Source organism: Culex pipiens, chromosome 1, assembly GCF_016801865.2.
Source record: "Culex pipiens pallens isolate TS chromosome 1, TS_CPP_V2, whole genome shotgun sequence".
Lineage (NCBI taxonomy): Eukaryota > Metazoa > Arthropoda > Insecta > Diptera > Culicidae > Culex > Culex pipiens.
In genome coordinates, this window is record NC_068937.1 from 10,531,136 (window position 1) to 10,546,582 (window position 15,447).

General features: G+C 36.3%; 3 protein-coding genes across 6 annotated transcripts in view; 2 read left to right on the forward strand and 1 right to left on the reverse strand.

Moving 5' to 3' along the window:
- The window catches only part of LOC120430611 (titin), a 79,339-nt gene extending 76,503 nt beyond the window's left edge, over positions 1-2,836 (forward strand). For all 4 annotated transcript variants that reach the window (XM_052706606.1, XM_052706607.1, XM_052706609.1 and 1 more), the window contains exon 7: positions 151-2,836. In XM_052706606.1, coding sequence (XP_052562566.1) covers positions 151-250 — 100 coding nt within the window. In that variant the 3' untranslated portion in view covers positions 251-2,836. The remainder of the gene's footprint in view (positions 1-150) is intronic.
- Positions 1-15,447, forward strand: part of LOC120431108 (trafficking protein particle complex subunit 1) — a 370,102-nt gene that overhangs the window by 291,589 nt on the left and 63,066 nt on the right. The window lies entirely within an intron of this gene.
- The window catches only part of LOC120431253 (synaptotagmin-14), a 33,319-nt gene continuing 32,330 nt past the window's right edge, over positions 14,459-15,447 (reverse strand). The window contains exon 7 of the mRNA XM_039596391.2: positions 14,459-15,401. Coding sequence (XP_039452325.1) covers positions 15,195-15,401 — 207 coding nt within the window. The 3' untranslated portion in view covers positions 14,459-15,194. The remainder of the gene's footprint in view (positions 15,402-15,447) is intronic.

Below are 15,447 nucleotides of genomic sequence, written 5' to 3' on the forward strand. Positions count from 1 at the left end.
TTTGCCAAACTCGCAAACAATGCAAAATGTATGCAGGCTGACATTTGTACAAACAAATCCAGGCAAACTGTCAAAAAGTGCGGGTTTGTTTGTTTGTTTGTTTACTTAAGTCTCAACAGGAAACTAACCTCAAAATCTTTCTCTTTCTAGATGCGGCGGCGACGGCCAGATGAAGTGCGAACCGAAGGCGTGCAGTCCGGAACCGATGCTGCAGCAGATGATTGCCGTGGCGGCGTCCCGAAGGAGATGAAGCGACTAGAGATCCGAGTGAGAGCGCGTATGAGAACGAAACTGGTGTATGAGAGCGAGAGCGCGTGCGAGATTAACCGCGAGAGATTGCACGAACGCGAATACAAGTTAGGATGTAATCTCAAGTTAGAAACCTTTTTTTTCAAAAGAAACCGAGCAGATGGCGCGAGATCCGGCGAGGCGCCACCCCCTCTCGCAGTGACGAGTAGCGAAACTAGCGCGAAGAGACATCACCAAGAAAACAAAGTAGCTCATTTGTTTTTTTTTCCAAAAGACTTGAACGCACACAAACAAACCAACTCACTTACACAACTACAGAAGTACGCACACGAACACACACGCAAACAAACAGATCAGTATAGCCGAGACAACGATTTCTAGCAAAGGCTCACTTGATTGACGGCGGCCATGTTGGACAATATGGCCGCCTTCGATTGGGTGAGCGCTAATTCCTTTTTTTCGTGTATAGAAAAATTCTTTCAAATCGACAATTTTACACAAAAAAAACACACAACCTATTAGGAGATGAATGTCACAACAAAAAGTAAACAAAAACAATGCCAGATAGTGGTCGTCGTGTCTCATACAATTACTTCTAGTCTCTCTGTTTTACATTTTTAATAGAAGGAATGGAAGAAGGAAGAATACACACCTTACACACACACACACACATACACACAAATTGACTCAAATCGCCGAAATCTTGTCTTTATGTAGTTGTTTGCTTCTAGGAACGTGATGAAAGCTAAATTTTTTGACATTTCACAAACGCACACGAAAAAAACATCGAAATGACGTAGCCCTCAACGCTCTTGTAAGTGTAAATTCTAACCTCAACGTGAATGTTATTTCTTTATTGTACGAATATGAATATGCATTTCCGTTTTTTACGTGTTAAATTCATTGATTTTTGACGGTAGCATCGTGTAGAATTCGAGGAGCATCGACTCGCCCCTCGTGTCACTTTTCCAAACCACGTTCAAAACGAAAAACAATAGATTTGCTTAGTTTTGTCGACAAACACACTCACACCAACACACATTAAGACGAACGCGACGAGCCAAGCGTGTAGGAATGTTAGGATTAAACAATGGAACGCCCCCTGCGAACCTGACGAGACCAATACTAACACATTCAAACACACTCCGGGTGACAGCCAGTTGATGAACAATGAATTTCTTGCAAGGTGCGGGCCGATCAAGGTTGGCCTTGCAACCAATTCATTAAAATTTGACGATGTTACCAGCAGTGTCAGTCCCGCTTAAGTAGAGAGAGAGATACCACTAACACGAATACACTCACGCACACACACATGTCCCACAACCACAATCGACGAAGAATGATGTGATATTTTGTAACTTTTAAACAAACGAAAAAAAAACAACCAATTTCGGGCCAAACATTCCAAGTATCAAACTGACAGTGCCGACCTTCGGTCGGTGGACCCCCCGTTCATGTTTTGACAGCAGCTGTCAAAAATTTACCTTTTTCCGACTCTCTGGTCGTCTCTCTCTTTGTTTTTCTTACACTCTGACACTTTAACACACGTACACAACTACACAAATGAGGACTTTTTTTTGCGATTAGAAATTCCCCGGGGGGCGAGCAGAGAGCGTGAAAGATGTAAATATTACTTATTTATAATGGAATGATGAGAAGGAAAGCAGCGGTTGGAAAGGGAAGTAGAGAGCGAAAACAAAATGGCGGACGCAGCGTAGGGTTTTAAACTTTGTTTTGCCAATTAAACAGAGGGAAAACAAAAGGTGATCGAAGGTTTTTTTTCGGAGAAAGACATATTATGTAATTGACAAGGAGAAAAAGAATCGGAAAAAGCTCAAAAAAATTAAAACGCAGAAAAAGAGAGTATTTTTTATCTTAGTTTATGTGTTTCTGTCACTTCTTTTTTATATTTGTATATTTGCCATAATTTTAATCAGTTTAAACAAAAATATTCAGAATGCAACATTTCAAAAGAATTTGGAAGGAAACGCGTATAAAGAGTTAAGCAATATTCAAATTTAGGAAAGTTCCCTTCCCGAAAACGAAAAAAAGACGTAACACGCTAAAGCAAAAAGAAATAAAAAAAGAAAACAAGCGGTAGCAACGTGAAGGCGCGAGTATTGACTATCGATTTAAATGTATTACTTAGCTATTAATTTAATCAAAGCAACCCATGCATTATTGTAGAACAAAAGCAGTTGGAAAAAAACGAGAAAGGCACGCACTCAAAAACATCCCCTCTCACGAACACACACAAACTCCCAAACAACAACAAAAATGACAGATAGCAAACGACTGAGAAAAGGTCGCAAAAAAATCACACTCTAAATTAATGTCAGTACGTTTTCAGTGTATAAAATTGAACTTCAAATCAAACTGGAAAATCATCCAAAATAAGAAAAACTAAAACGAAAAATGTAGGTGCAAAACGAAAGAAAGGTGAGAAAAGAGAAAGAGAGAGAGTTAGGAAGTGAACCAGAGTGACATTAGCTCGCCCGTGCTGTTGTTTCTCTCGCTCATGCACTGAGAGAAAACGACACGTGCAAAACAAGAGAGAAAGAGATTCTTATCGTCGTGTTTACTAACACTGACAGTGGGCTGACAGCTGAGTGGAGGCCCACTTTAATCCCACTCTTTTTTGTGTTTATTTTATTCAGAGATGTACTTAGGTGACACTCGTAGTCTTTTTTTGTTTTTAACACAATGAAAAAAAAAACCAGTCAATTTTACTAAACAAACAAAACGCGGATAGACACTGTGAAAACGACTCACGCCAAGTTTTCCTTAAATTATTATCACTGGGATAAAACAGGGAAGGACAGGTTTGACCTTTCCTCTTTTATCTCTTCACAGCCAGAGATGACCCTCTTCCTGTGTCTATCCCTTAGTCGTTTATGAGCAAACATTTTTTTTAAGCAATTTAATTTAACAAACAAACCTCTCCACCACATTTGGAGCGATTGGAGCGCCATCAGGAGAAGCCACGGCACGGCTGCGACCACAAATCTTGCTCGAGTTCAACAAAAAAAACAAAAACAATGATAAATTATAAATTAAAAACAAGGTAGACAGCAGAAAAAGATTCCACAGAGCCTCAGAAAATAAAGCGAAAGTCGGTAAAGCAGCAGAATCCACTGGAACGTGAAGCAGGACGGTGTTCAAAATACAGCTGTAACGAAAATACGTACTTTCGGAAGTAGTAAACGTTCAAGTGGAAATATACCAACTACCGGGAAGAAAAATAAAACCTGCAAAAGAGGAATAAAATCACACGTGGAACCGAGGAGAAAGAGAGAGAGGAAAAGCAAGAATAAAAAATCAGGATATTTTTAAGTGTCCTTTTATACTGAAATAAAATTTTTACGTAAAAATTGAATAAAAAATAAAGCTAGTGTTTGTTTTGTCCAGATATCCGAAATATCATTACACCACAGATTTAGACAAACAGACTTAAATGAATTTTCAAATCCAAAAATCAAACATTTATTTGTCATGTTTTGTCATGTTTTGTCATGTTTTGTCATGTTTTGTCATGTTTTGTCATGTAATGTAATTTTTGTAATTTTTGTCATTTTTGTAATTTTTGCAATATTTGCAATTTTTGCAATTTTTGCAATTTTTGCAATTTTTGTAATTTTTGTCATTTTGGTCATTTTGGTCATTTTGGTCATTTTGGTCATTTTGGTGGTTTTCGTCATTTTGGTCGTTTTCGTCATTTTGGTCATTTTGGTCGTTTTCGTAGTTTTCGTCATTTTGGTCATTTTGGTCATTTTGGTCATTTTGGTCATTTTGGTCATTTTGGTCATTTTGGTCGTTTTCGTCGTTTTCATCGTTTTCGTCATTTTCGTCATTTTGGTAATTTTGGTCGTTATCGTCATTTTGGTCATTCTGGTCATTTTGGTCATTTTGGTCATTTTGGTCATTTTGGTCATTTTGGTCATTTTGGTCATTTTGGTCATTTTGGTCATTTTGGTAATTTTGGTCATTTTGGTCATTTTGGTCATTTGGTCATTTTGGTCATTTTGGTCATTTTGGTCATTTTGGTCATTTTGGTCATTTTGGTCATTTTGGTCATTTTGGTCATTTTGGTCATTTTGTCATTTTGGTCATTTTGGTCATTTTGGTCATTTTGGTCATTTTGGTCATTTTGGTCATTTTGGTCATTTTGGTCATTTTGGTCATTTTGGTCATTTTGGTCATTTGGTCATTTTGGTCATTTTGGTCATTTTGGTCATTTTGGTCATTTTCGTCATTTTCGTCATTTTCGTCATTTTCGTCATTTTCGTCATTTTGGTCATTTTGGTCATTTTGGTCATTTTGGTCATTTTGGTCATTTTGGTCATTTTGGTCATTTTGGTCATTTTGGTCATTTTGGTCATTTTGGTCATTTTGGTCATTTTGGTCATTTTGGTCATTTTGGTCATTTTGGTCATTTTGTCATTTTGGTCATTTTGGTCATTTTGGTCATTTTGGTCATTTTGGTCATTTTGGTCATTTTGGTCATTTTGGTCATTTTGGTCATTTTGGTCATTTTGGTCATTTTAGTCATTTTGGTCATTTTGGTCATTTTGGTCATTTTTGTCATTTTGGTCATTTTGGTCATTTTGGTCATTTTGGTCATTTTGGTCATTTTGGTCATTTTGGTCATTTTGGTCATTTTGGTCATTTTGGTCATTTTCGTCATTTTGGTCATTTTGGTCATTTTGGTCATTTTGGTCATTTTGGTCATTTTGGTCATTTTGGTCATTTTGGTCATTTTGGTCATTTTGGTCATTTTGGTCATTTTGGTCATTTTGGTCATTTTGGTCATTTTGGTCATTTTGGTCATTTTGGTCATTTTGGTCATTTTGGTCATTTTGGTCATTTTGGTCATTTTGGTCATTTTGGTCATTTTGGTCATTTTGGTCATTTTGGTCATTTTGGTCATTTTGGTCATTTTGGTCATTTTGGTCATTTTAGTCATTTTGGTAATATTTATCATTTTATTCATTTTGGTCATATGGGTCATATGGGTCATTTGTCATTTTGGTCATTTTCGTCATTTTCGTCATTTTGGTAATTTTTGTCATTTTGGTTATTTTCGTCATTTTGGTCATTTTATCCATTTTGGTCATTTTGGTCATTTTGGTCATTTTGGTCATTTTGGTCATTTTGGTCATTTTTGTCATTTTGGTCATTTTGGTCATTTTGGTCATTTTGGTCATTTTGGTCATTTTGGTCATTTTGGTCATTTTGGTCATTTTGGTCATTTTGGTCATTTTGGTCATTTTGGTCATTTTGGTCATTTTGGTCATTTTCGTCATTTTCGTCATTTTCGTCATTTTCGTCATTTTCGTCATTTTCGTCATTTTGGTCATTTTGGCCATTTTGGTCATTTTGGTCATTTTCGTCATTTTCGTCATTTTGGTCATTTTGGTCATTTTGGTCATTTTCGTCATTTTGGTCATTTGGGCCTTTTAGGTCATTTTGGTCATTTTCGTCATTTTCGTCATTTTCGTCATTTGGGCCTTTTAGGTCATTTTGGTCATTTTGGTCATTTTGGTCATTTTCGTCATTTTCGTCATTTTGGTCATTTGGGCCTTTTAGGTCATTTTGGACATTTTGGTCATTTGGGCCATTAGGTCATTTTGGTCATTTTTGTCAATTTGTCATTTTTGTCATTTTTGTCATTTTTGTCATTTTTGTCATTTTTGTCATTTTTGTCATTTTTGTCATTTTTGTCATTTTTGTAATTTTTGTTATTTTTGTCATTTTTGTCATTTTTATAATTTTTGTCATTTTTGTCATTTTTGTCATTTTGGTCATTTTGGTCATTTTGGTCATTTTATCCATTTTGGTCATTTTAGTCATTTTGGTAATATTTATCATTTTATTCATTTTGGTTATTTTGGTCATTTTTGGGCCTTTGGGCCATTTGGGCCTTTGGGCCATTTGGGCCTTTTAGGTCATTTTGGTCATTTTGGTCATTTTCGTCATTTTCGTCATTTTCGTCATTTGGGCCTTTTAGGTCATTTTGGTCATTTTGGTCATTTTGGTCATTTTCGTCATTTTCGTCATTTGGGCCTTTTAGGTCATTTTGGACATTTTCGTCATTTTGGTCATTTGGGCCATTAGGTCATTTTGGTCATTTTTGTCATTTTTGTCATTTTTGTCATTTTTGTCATTTTTGTCATTTTTGTCATTTTTGTCATTTTTGTCATTTTTGTCATTTTTGTCATTTTTGTCATTTTTGTCATTTTTGTCATTTGATAAGTTCAGTGCTTCTGGGGACGCGCAGTCCTGTTTTTTCGTGATAATTTTCGTCTCTTTTGTGTCGCTATTTGTGTGCATGGGGTGATTGGGCATAATAATTGAATAATGCCTTCATAAGTGCAGTGCTTCTGGGGACGCGCAGTCCTGTTTTTTCGCGATAATTTTCGTCTCTTTTGTGTCGCTATTTGTGTGCATGGGGTGATTGGGCATAATAATTGAATAATGCCTTCATAAGTGCAGTGCTTCTGGGGACGCGCAGTCCTGTTTTTTCGCGATAATTTTCGTCGTAAATGATCGTAAAAATTTATTCCAACTTTCAGTTTTAGTATTAATTCATCAATCTATCGATTTTATGAAGAGTAAAGCGTCATTTATTTACTATTTTTGAAATTTGCTCGCGTTATCTAAATTGTACAAACAGTAAAAATATATTGATAAGTCCAGCCCATAGCGCTACTGCTCGGTTGGCACGCGTTCGATTAAAACAAACTTTTTAAATAATCAATTATTTATCTTTCCGCAGCCGGCTGCCTAAGATTTAAAATTTCAACCGATAAACAAAATGCTCATGGTCACATCACTGCCACTCGTGAATCCTGACCTCATACCCATCTACTAACCCCCTCAAAACTCATGTGATACTTTGTCGGAGAAGCAGTCGATTGGGCGGTCTCTATCACTCAAGTATCGGACTAACATTCCCATCCACTTCCCCGTGACTCTACCACTGGTCGTGGCCGGCGCCGGTATTGATCAGCATGATAGGGGCCTTTGAGAAGTTGCGAAGCGAGGAAAGATAGCACCCACTTATCTTCCACGGCTCGTGGATGTAACTTCTGGAGGTCCTGGTCAATAACGGAGTAGCAACTGCGGGTGGGCACCTATACTTATGCTTATGCTTTTTTTTTTGTCATTTTTGTCATTTTTGTCATTTTTGTCATTTTTGTCATTTTTATCATTTTTGTCATTTTTGTCATTTTTGTCATTTTGGTCATTTTTGTCATTTTGGTCATTTTTGTCATTTTTGTCATTTTTGTCATTTTTGTCATTTTTGTCATTTTTGTCATTTTTGTCATTTTTGTCATTTTTGTCATTTTTGTCCTTTTTCATTTTGGTCATTTTGGTCATTTTGGTCATTTTCGTCATTTTCGTCATTTTCGTTATTTTCGACATTTCCGTCATTTTCGTCATTTTCGTCATTTTGGTCATTTTGGTCATTTTGGTCATTTTCGTCATTTTCGTCATTTTCGTCATTTTCGTCATTTTCGTCATTTTCGTCATTTTGGTCATTTTGGTCATTTTGGTCATTTTGGTCATTTTGGTCATTTTGGTCATTTTGGTCATTTTGGTCATTTTGGTCATTTGGTCATTTGGTCATTTTGGTCATTTTGGTCATTTTGGTCATTTTGGTCATTTTGGTCATTTTGGTCATTTTGGTAATATTTATCATTTTGGTCATTTTGGTCATTTTGGTCATTTTGGTCATTTTGGTCATTTTGGTCATTTTGGTCGTTTTGGTCATTTTGGTTGTTTTCGACATTTTGGTCATTTTGGACATTTTGGTCATTTTGGTCATTTTGGGATTTTTTTGTAATTTTGTTCATTATGAAGGGAGAGATGAGTGTTGACCCTACAATTTCAATCTGCTTCCATTTTACGGTACTGCGAAAAAGCTCAAGCTTCAGCGAAATGTGCGAAAGCATTGAGTTGTGCTTTCGAAGAAAAAACTCGAAAAAGCTCTGCGCACGCAACCGCAAGCTTTCGCTTGACCTGGTTGCCAGAATAACTGAAATTAATTTTTGAAGAATATTATTTGTTGCATTCCTTCTTTCAAAAAAACAAATAAAACACCACACTTGTATTCAGTAAAAAATGCATGAAATTTTATTGAATCTCACGGTTTTACAGAAGTGAAATAGATCTCTTCCCCTAGCATTGATTTGCATGTACCTCCCTCTTTGCTTCTTCTTTGCTCAATAGTTTTCCACCAAACGATTTTCAATAATTAATTACTTTACTTGAAAGGGGGAGCTTGTCCCCCCCCTCCCGTACTGTCGACTGTCGTATTGTTTGTTTTATTTGTATTCCAGTTGTTGTCTACAAGTTATTATTATTTAAGTTTTTATGAAAGAAAAAAAATCATTAGGATTGATTTGCGCTGTTTTTTTTACTGTTTCATGTTTTTGATGGATCCATGATGATGCTTTTTGAGTAAGGAAATTAAATCTTTTTAATTCTCTAATTTTTAATTATTCTTCTATCAAAATTTGAAAGTCTACTAAATTTACTAAATTTGAAGTAGAAATAAATCAATAGCGAGTAACAAAACAAATGCAATAATTGTCAAACTAAGTACTTGATTATCCTTGATTTTCGCCAAAACTGATTGTTTAAAGCACTAAAAGTACGCTACAAACTTTGATTACTTCCAAGCAAAAATGCGAATCGATTGACTGTGTGATTTTATTTCAGTGTATTTTGCATGCCTTTTATTTGTTTTATTTATTCTTTAATTTCTTCAAGAAGACTAACTACTAACTGGAAAGGAGAATGATTTATGATTAACTTTTTTTTTCTTTCTTTTTTCATTTATAATTTTCGGTAAGAGAAAAATGTTTGGCCTTTCTTTTGGTCTGTTTTCTTTTTTTTTTGTTTTCGTTTTCTTAATATTTTTCTCTCCTTAATTCCCAGAAAAAAATTAAAGCGATTTAATCAATTGCTGTCCATCTAACTACCAGTGTGTGTGTCGCCCCCCGTTCATTGTTTTGAAATAAACAACAAAAATACAATATTTACACCATCCAACGCCACAACTGACATTTCTCCCAGTGAGTGACATTTATGAAATGTGACAAAGTGTGTTTAAACTAAGTGATTTTTTTTAAACAAAATTAGCCAGCATTGTTTGCGAGTGTGTTTATTTTGTTTTGTTTCAAAACAAAAGTGTGCGTAAGTGTTTCTTTTTGTTGTTGTTGTTGGCAATCGTTTTGACAGCTGTCAGCTGTCAAACGATGCGCTGGCGTTAGGTTTCTCAAATTAATGTCGGCGAATGCGGAATGAGTTTTTTTATTTTCAAAAGCGATTTGCGGGTGCGTAAAATAGTATCACAAAAGTACAAATTTGTATGTTTAATTCTGTTTTCTTTTTTGTTTACTTTAAATATATTCAATAAGTTGTGTTTTATATCGTAAAGATGAAACGACTATGTCCTAAAGATCGGTAAAATATTGTTTGTGCTTTCATGTGTGTTCTTTTTTTTGCATATTTTTTACTCATCAACTTTGCGTTCACTTGTTTTGGACTTGTACATTTGAAAGTAGTTTGCACGGGTTGCTTTGCTTCTTTTGTTTTGGAACTTTCATTGAAGGTTACAAAAATCGGTGAATCTTGTGGTTAAAACTCACGTTCTGCTAAACATGCTCCTGTTCTGCGTGTATAAAAACGAAATCGCCGCCAAGCTTTGCCATAAAACGACAAAGCCGAGCCTGCTTCGATCTGCTGCTCCAACAAATCGCGGGTGTCTGTGTTTGTGAGTATGTGTTAGTGACAATTGTTGCTATGAGACCTCCCACTTTGGCTGTTTCCTCCACAAATTTATCCACACCTAGTTTAATACGTCAAGAGTTTTAAGTTTGTTTTGCTTAGTTTCTACGCTTTAATGACTTCTCTTCCACCAAAATTCGTACCCTAAATAGTTTTACTTTCTGCTTTGCGTTAATAGTTTGACGTTTAAGAGTTTGAATGGGAGTAAAAACCAACATTTAAGGGTGTGCTCGTGAAATGCTTGAATGTGCGGGTGTGATTTGTATGAGTGTGTGTTCGACAATATGATTTCATTACTTTTGTTTTCTGAAAGACTTTGAATTTAAAAGGCTAGATGGAGGATCTAAACTGCTCATGACATTAAGGTGTGACTGGGTGCGTTATTAAACAGGAAAGGTGCAGGGATAGGTTGAACAATTAATTCCACTATTTTTAAGAATATTTTCTTTCTGTTAGATTTAATAAGCTCTGAAGACAGTGGAGTAGAAGCAAATGCTCGCAAGGTAAATTTGTCTGCCTTTACTCAACTGAAGTCAGAATGTTACTACTAATTCTTACGTCTTATTCGATGTGATCGGAAAAAAATTAAAACGTTAATTTGAGTTTAGAATATTCGCGTATGCTTTAATGCAGTTTCGATGGCAAAATATTGTATGACTTTTGAAGCATGTATGAATTCAGAGCTGTTTAAAGTGTGATTAATATTTTTTTTCTTTTACTCGATAAACCCTGTTGACTATAATTTCTCCTACACCTTTGCCAATTTCGTGAAAGTTTGTATTTGTATTCCCTAATTGACCGCACCGACCGAAGTCGGTCGATTTGTTAAAGCAATTTCGTTTCCAATTGTCAAATATCAACAGCTGACAGCTGTGTCAGCTTTCCCGTCTCTTTATCAAATGCCAATGTGTAAAACTTATACTTGCCCTTAATCCTACCAATATTTGCTCCGGTGAGAGAGACTTGTTTTTAATTTTGATATTCGTATTCTAGCAACTTATTTGATCAGAAACTTCTACTTTTCCGGCCAACCTGCCATTCTAAATCGGGTTTGCTCAATAAACAGTCTTTAAGAATTACACCTGCTACTAACTCTTCTCTCTCTAGTTGGATTTTCCCTTGTTTTATTTTCTTTTTGTTTACCAAATTCTTCTAATAAGCTTACTTGTTGCCCTTTTTCCAATTGAAATCTGGTTTGACCTTAACTAATGTATCCAGCAATGATATGCGGTGAAACTACCCCAAACAGAAAAACCTAAGCAGAAATGGACTGTCAGTTGGTGACTAATTTTTACGCAAACTCGTGTGGGAAAGTGGGTAATTTTTATACAAAAGTTCTGTCTGTTCCGATTAGCGTGTATAAAAATACTTTCTTGACTGTAAGTTTCATGTTTTGTTTTCTGGTTTCTATACTTTTGTAAGATATTGGTTTAGGTTTTAAGTTTCTGCTTTGTTTGTTCTTTACAATATAATCTCTTCAACAGTAAATGTGTGTGCGCGATTCAGTTTACAGTTTAATTTCCTTTGAAAGGTACTATTTTTTATCATTTTATTAACTTCTCCCTCCGCTCTTCCCCTTTTTGTTTTGTTTCTTGCTTTCACGATCGAATTTAGTTGGTTCTAATCAGTACAAAATATATAGCATCTACTGATCCAATAAATATATTATTTTGTTTTGCTTCATAGTTTTGCATTTTGCCCCAAAACATAAAACTAACTTAGTTGTTCCGATTACTTTTTTTATAATAATTTTAAACTTTTTTTCCCTATAAAATAGATACTGCTTTGCTGATTTTTAAAAACTGGTTTCTCTTAAATGTGTCTTTTTTTGTTTTTAAATAGGATTAGCGTTTGCCAATGTATTTTCGCTGCGCTTCAGCAGCTCAGCTTAATTTCAACAACAGGACAGAATATACATACGAAACAGGTACAAAATACGAGTAAGTAGCACGAATCACCTAGCGTTTCTTCTTGTGTTGTTCTTTGTTCTGTTCCTCACTGTAGCAAATCGTTCTTTACCGAAAAATAACTGTCATTATCAATTTGAAACTTTTTTTCTATAATTATATTTTAAGCGTTAAAATTGGCAACACTGCTTTAAATGACAAATTAAAATCTCTCAATTAAAATCTTAACGAAAAATTAGTGAAATCGAACCAAAGCTTACGTACGGGTGGCATCCATAATTGGATCCTTATATTTCATTAGGGAACATAACTTTTGTAAACAAGAGTGTATTTATTTCACTTAAATGACATACAAACAAACAAACAGCGTTTGACAGTTTGCCAAACGCGCAAACAAGACAAAATGTATGCATGCTGACGTTTCTGCAAACAAAAGTTGGCGAACTGTCAAAATGTGCGAGTTTGTTCGTTTGTTTGCCCTAGTCTAATGCCTCCTTTATGGTTTGAAAAGGATACACTCTTGTTTACAAAAGTAATGTGCCCTAATGAAATGGATGGCATGAACTATTCCTTCACGCGCGTTCAAAATCAATCAGTTTTCGTCAGAAGCACACCTACTCAAGGAGGTATTAGACTATGACGAACAAACAAAAAAACTCACACTTTTTGACAGTTCCGCAGTTTGCCTGCTTTGTTTGTTTGCCTGCATTTGTTTGGAGAAACGTCAGTCTGCAAACATTTTGCGTTGTTTGCGAGTATGCCAAACTGTCAAACTGGCAAGCAGGGGGTAGCGAAGAAGCCGCCATCTTGGAAGATCAGAAAACAAATTCTGAGAATCAGAATAAACATATTACTATGGTAAAAACAAGTGTGTTAACCTGGTTGAACTTAACAGTCCCATGCAAAAATGTAAAAGCAAACTGAAAAATGTGTAACTCCGATTCTCAGTGTACAGACGCACTGTTTGTTCGACCAATCACTTTTTCCGATACATACCGATTTTCAGCCAAATATTGGAATTGAATCTCCATTAATATGATAGAAAATGCCATCAGCAACACAACTCAAGTGAATTTTTCATTAATTTATCGTTTAAATTGCGAAAAACTTGAAAATGATAAACCAAATTATTGATTTGTTATTGGCTACCATTTTACAGCTAGTGCATTTGTTCTGGGCTCTCATTTGACAACCGTGTTTGCTTTTGTCGAAATAGTGTTGCCATCCCTAATACGATAAAGTGCGAGTTTGTTTTTTTGTTTGTCATAGTCTAATACCTCCTTCATAAATGAGTAAATCAAGCAAAACAATGTAAAGGGGCTTTCTGATGTAAACATCCACTGACGTGAGCAGGATAAACTCTTTGTTTACAAGCTCACATTGGCCCCTTTACATGGTTTTGCTTGAAATTTCCCTACCTCTGTCAGATTTGAGAGAAAAAAAAATGTCGCTCAATACTCAAAGAAAATTGAGTTTGATACATCCAGATTTGAGTGAAATGTAATCAAATTAGACAGATGCCCTATTTACTCATGTTTGAGTTGGTGCGGTTTTAACGAAAGCTGAATTATTTTGAACGTACAAATTTTTACTCTGATTATTTACGTCAAAATCAATTCTACCCAAGAATTTTGTTGTGAATTAGAACACGGTGACTTTAACCGAAGCATAAGTTCCCGACTAAGGAATAAGTCCGTATTGACATCTAATAGGGCGAATCAGTGGATGTAAACAAACAGTCTATCCCACATGCTCTAGTGACAGTTCACGTTGAGTAAGAAAGAGATAGGCTGTTTGTTTACATCTACGGATTCGTCCTAATGAAAAGTTAATACGGGAGTTATGAAAGCTTTTTTCACTAATTTTAATTTTTGAGTGAATCTCACCCGAATTTGGATTATTTATACTAGAAATTTGAGTGAAAATCATCTATACTCGAAAATAATTCAACCAAGCGTAATTAAATCGTCAGAAATCTCAGTCTCAAAAATGAGTTGTTTTTAATGAACGTCGAGTTTTGTTTTTAACAAAAACTGTAATCTGAAATCTGACATTTGGAATCTGTCAATCTTTTGTTTGTAAGGGCACAAACAATCAAAATCACCTGGTTTTCGTCCAAACCGAACCTACTCAAAAATGAGTTAATGAGGCAAATGTCAAATTTGAGTGAATTCACAGATCTAACATTTACTCATTTCTGATTTTTTTCGTTTTGACGAGAGCGGAGTGATTTGAAATGAGAGTGCTGGGTTAAAACATTTTGTTTTGTTTATTTCCGCAGTGTTGCCAAATAAAATAACTTTTTAAAACGATGATCTGAAGATCGAATTGAAAGAAATTTAAAATTCACAGTTTTCCATTAATAGCACCTAGAGAACGTTGTGAAAGTAAATAATTCTATGAAATTTTAACCGACTTTCCAATGTAAAATCTCCCTACCCTTTCTCCACCCTCTAAATTTGTGCTTTTTTGTTTCCGTCGTCCAATAGGCTTATGTTTTCTTTTCCCTCCTTTCCCAGGTCAAGAAAAGGTCTTTTCATCAAAGTTCGTTTTGTTTTTGGTTATGTTGGTAACTAGAGTTTGATTTTTGTTTAATTCATTCCAAATATTTCACTACAACTTTTCCTCTCTTTTATTTCTCCTTGTTTTGCAAAATATTCAACACACATAGTTTGTGTGTTTCACGGTAGTTCCATACAACATTTAACATTTTAGAGCTTGAATTGTTAAGTTTACGCGTGTGTGTTTGTGTGTGTCACAACAATATACGATTAAAAACATCCAAAATGGTTTTTTCTTGTTTTGGGGGGATTGGAACTTAAATATTACCACGTGTTTTTTTTCTTGCTCACATCTGGATTCCGAAACAAACGTCACAACTAGATTTCACATCGAAAAGTTCTCACGCGCGCGCGCCATCTCACGCTCACTAGGCAAACTAGATCTCACGCACTCACTCGCCCACTCACTTATCTAGACAAATTCTAGGTCACTCCCAGGCATCATCGAGATATCGACGGCCACCGAGTCACCACGTGACACCGGCGACGGCACCATCAGAATCGGGTGCCGCTCGGGGTCCCGCGGGGAGGACACCACCGACGACGTTGCCGTCGGTGCCACACTCCCGGAACTGCGCCGCGTCCGGCCGGAGGAGCGACGCGCTCCGCCGGCGATGGCCACCTCCGCGATATCGTCGCTGATTACCGTGCTCTGCCGAGGGGAGAGCCCTAGCTAGTTGAATCAGGAGTCCACCAGGACGTGCCATCGTGTCACCAGCTCCGAGCGAGGGTTCATCGCGTCCCGCATGTCGCCCCAGTGGCCGTTCTCCTCCGGGCCGCTCGAGTTGAGCCCGAGGCTGAACCAGCCGACCATCTCGTTGCGCTTCATGTTGCGCTTGGCGTACACCGACACCATCAGCGTGACGTCGTTCAACTGGAATAAGGCCACCTGGCGGCGGGTATGGGGAAAGGTTAGTTCGTGGGAGTTTGGGATC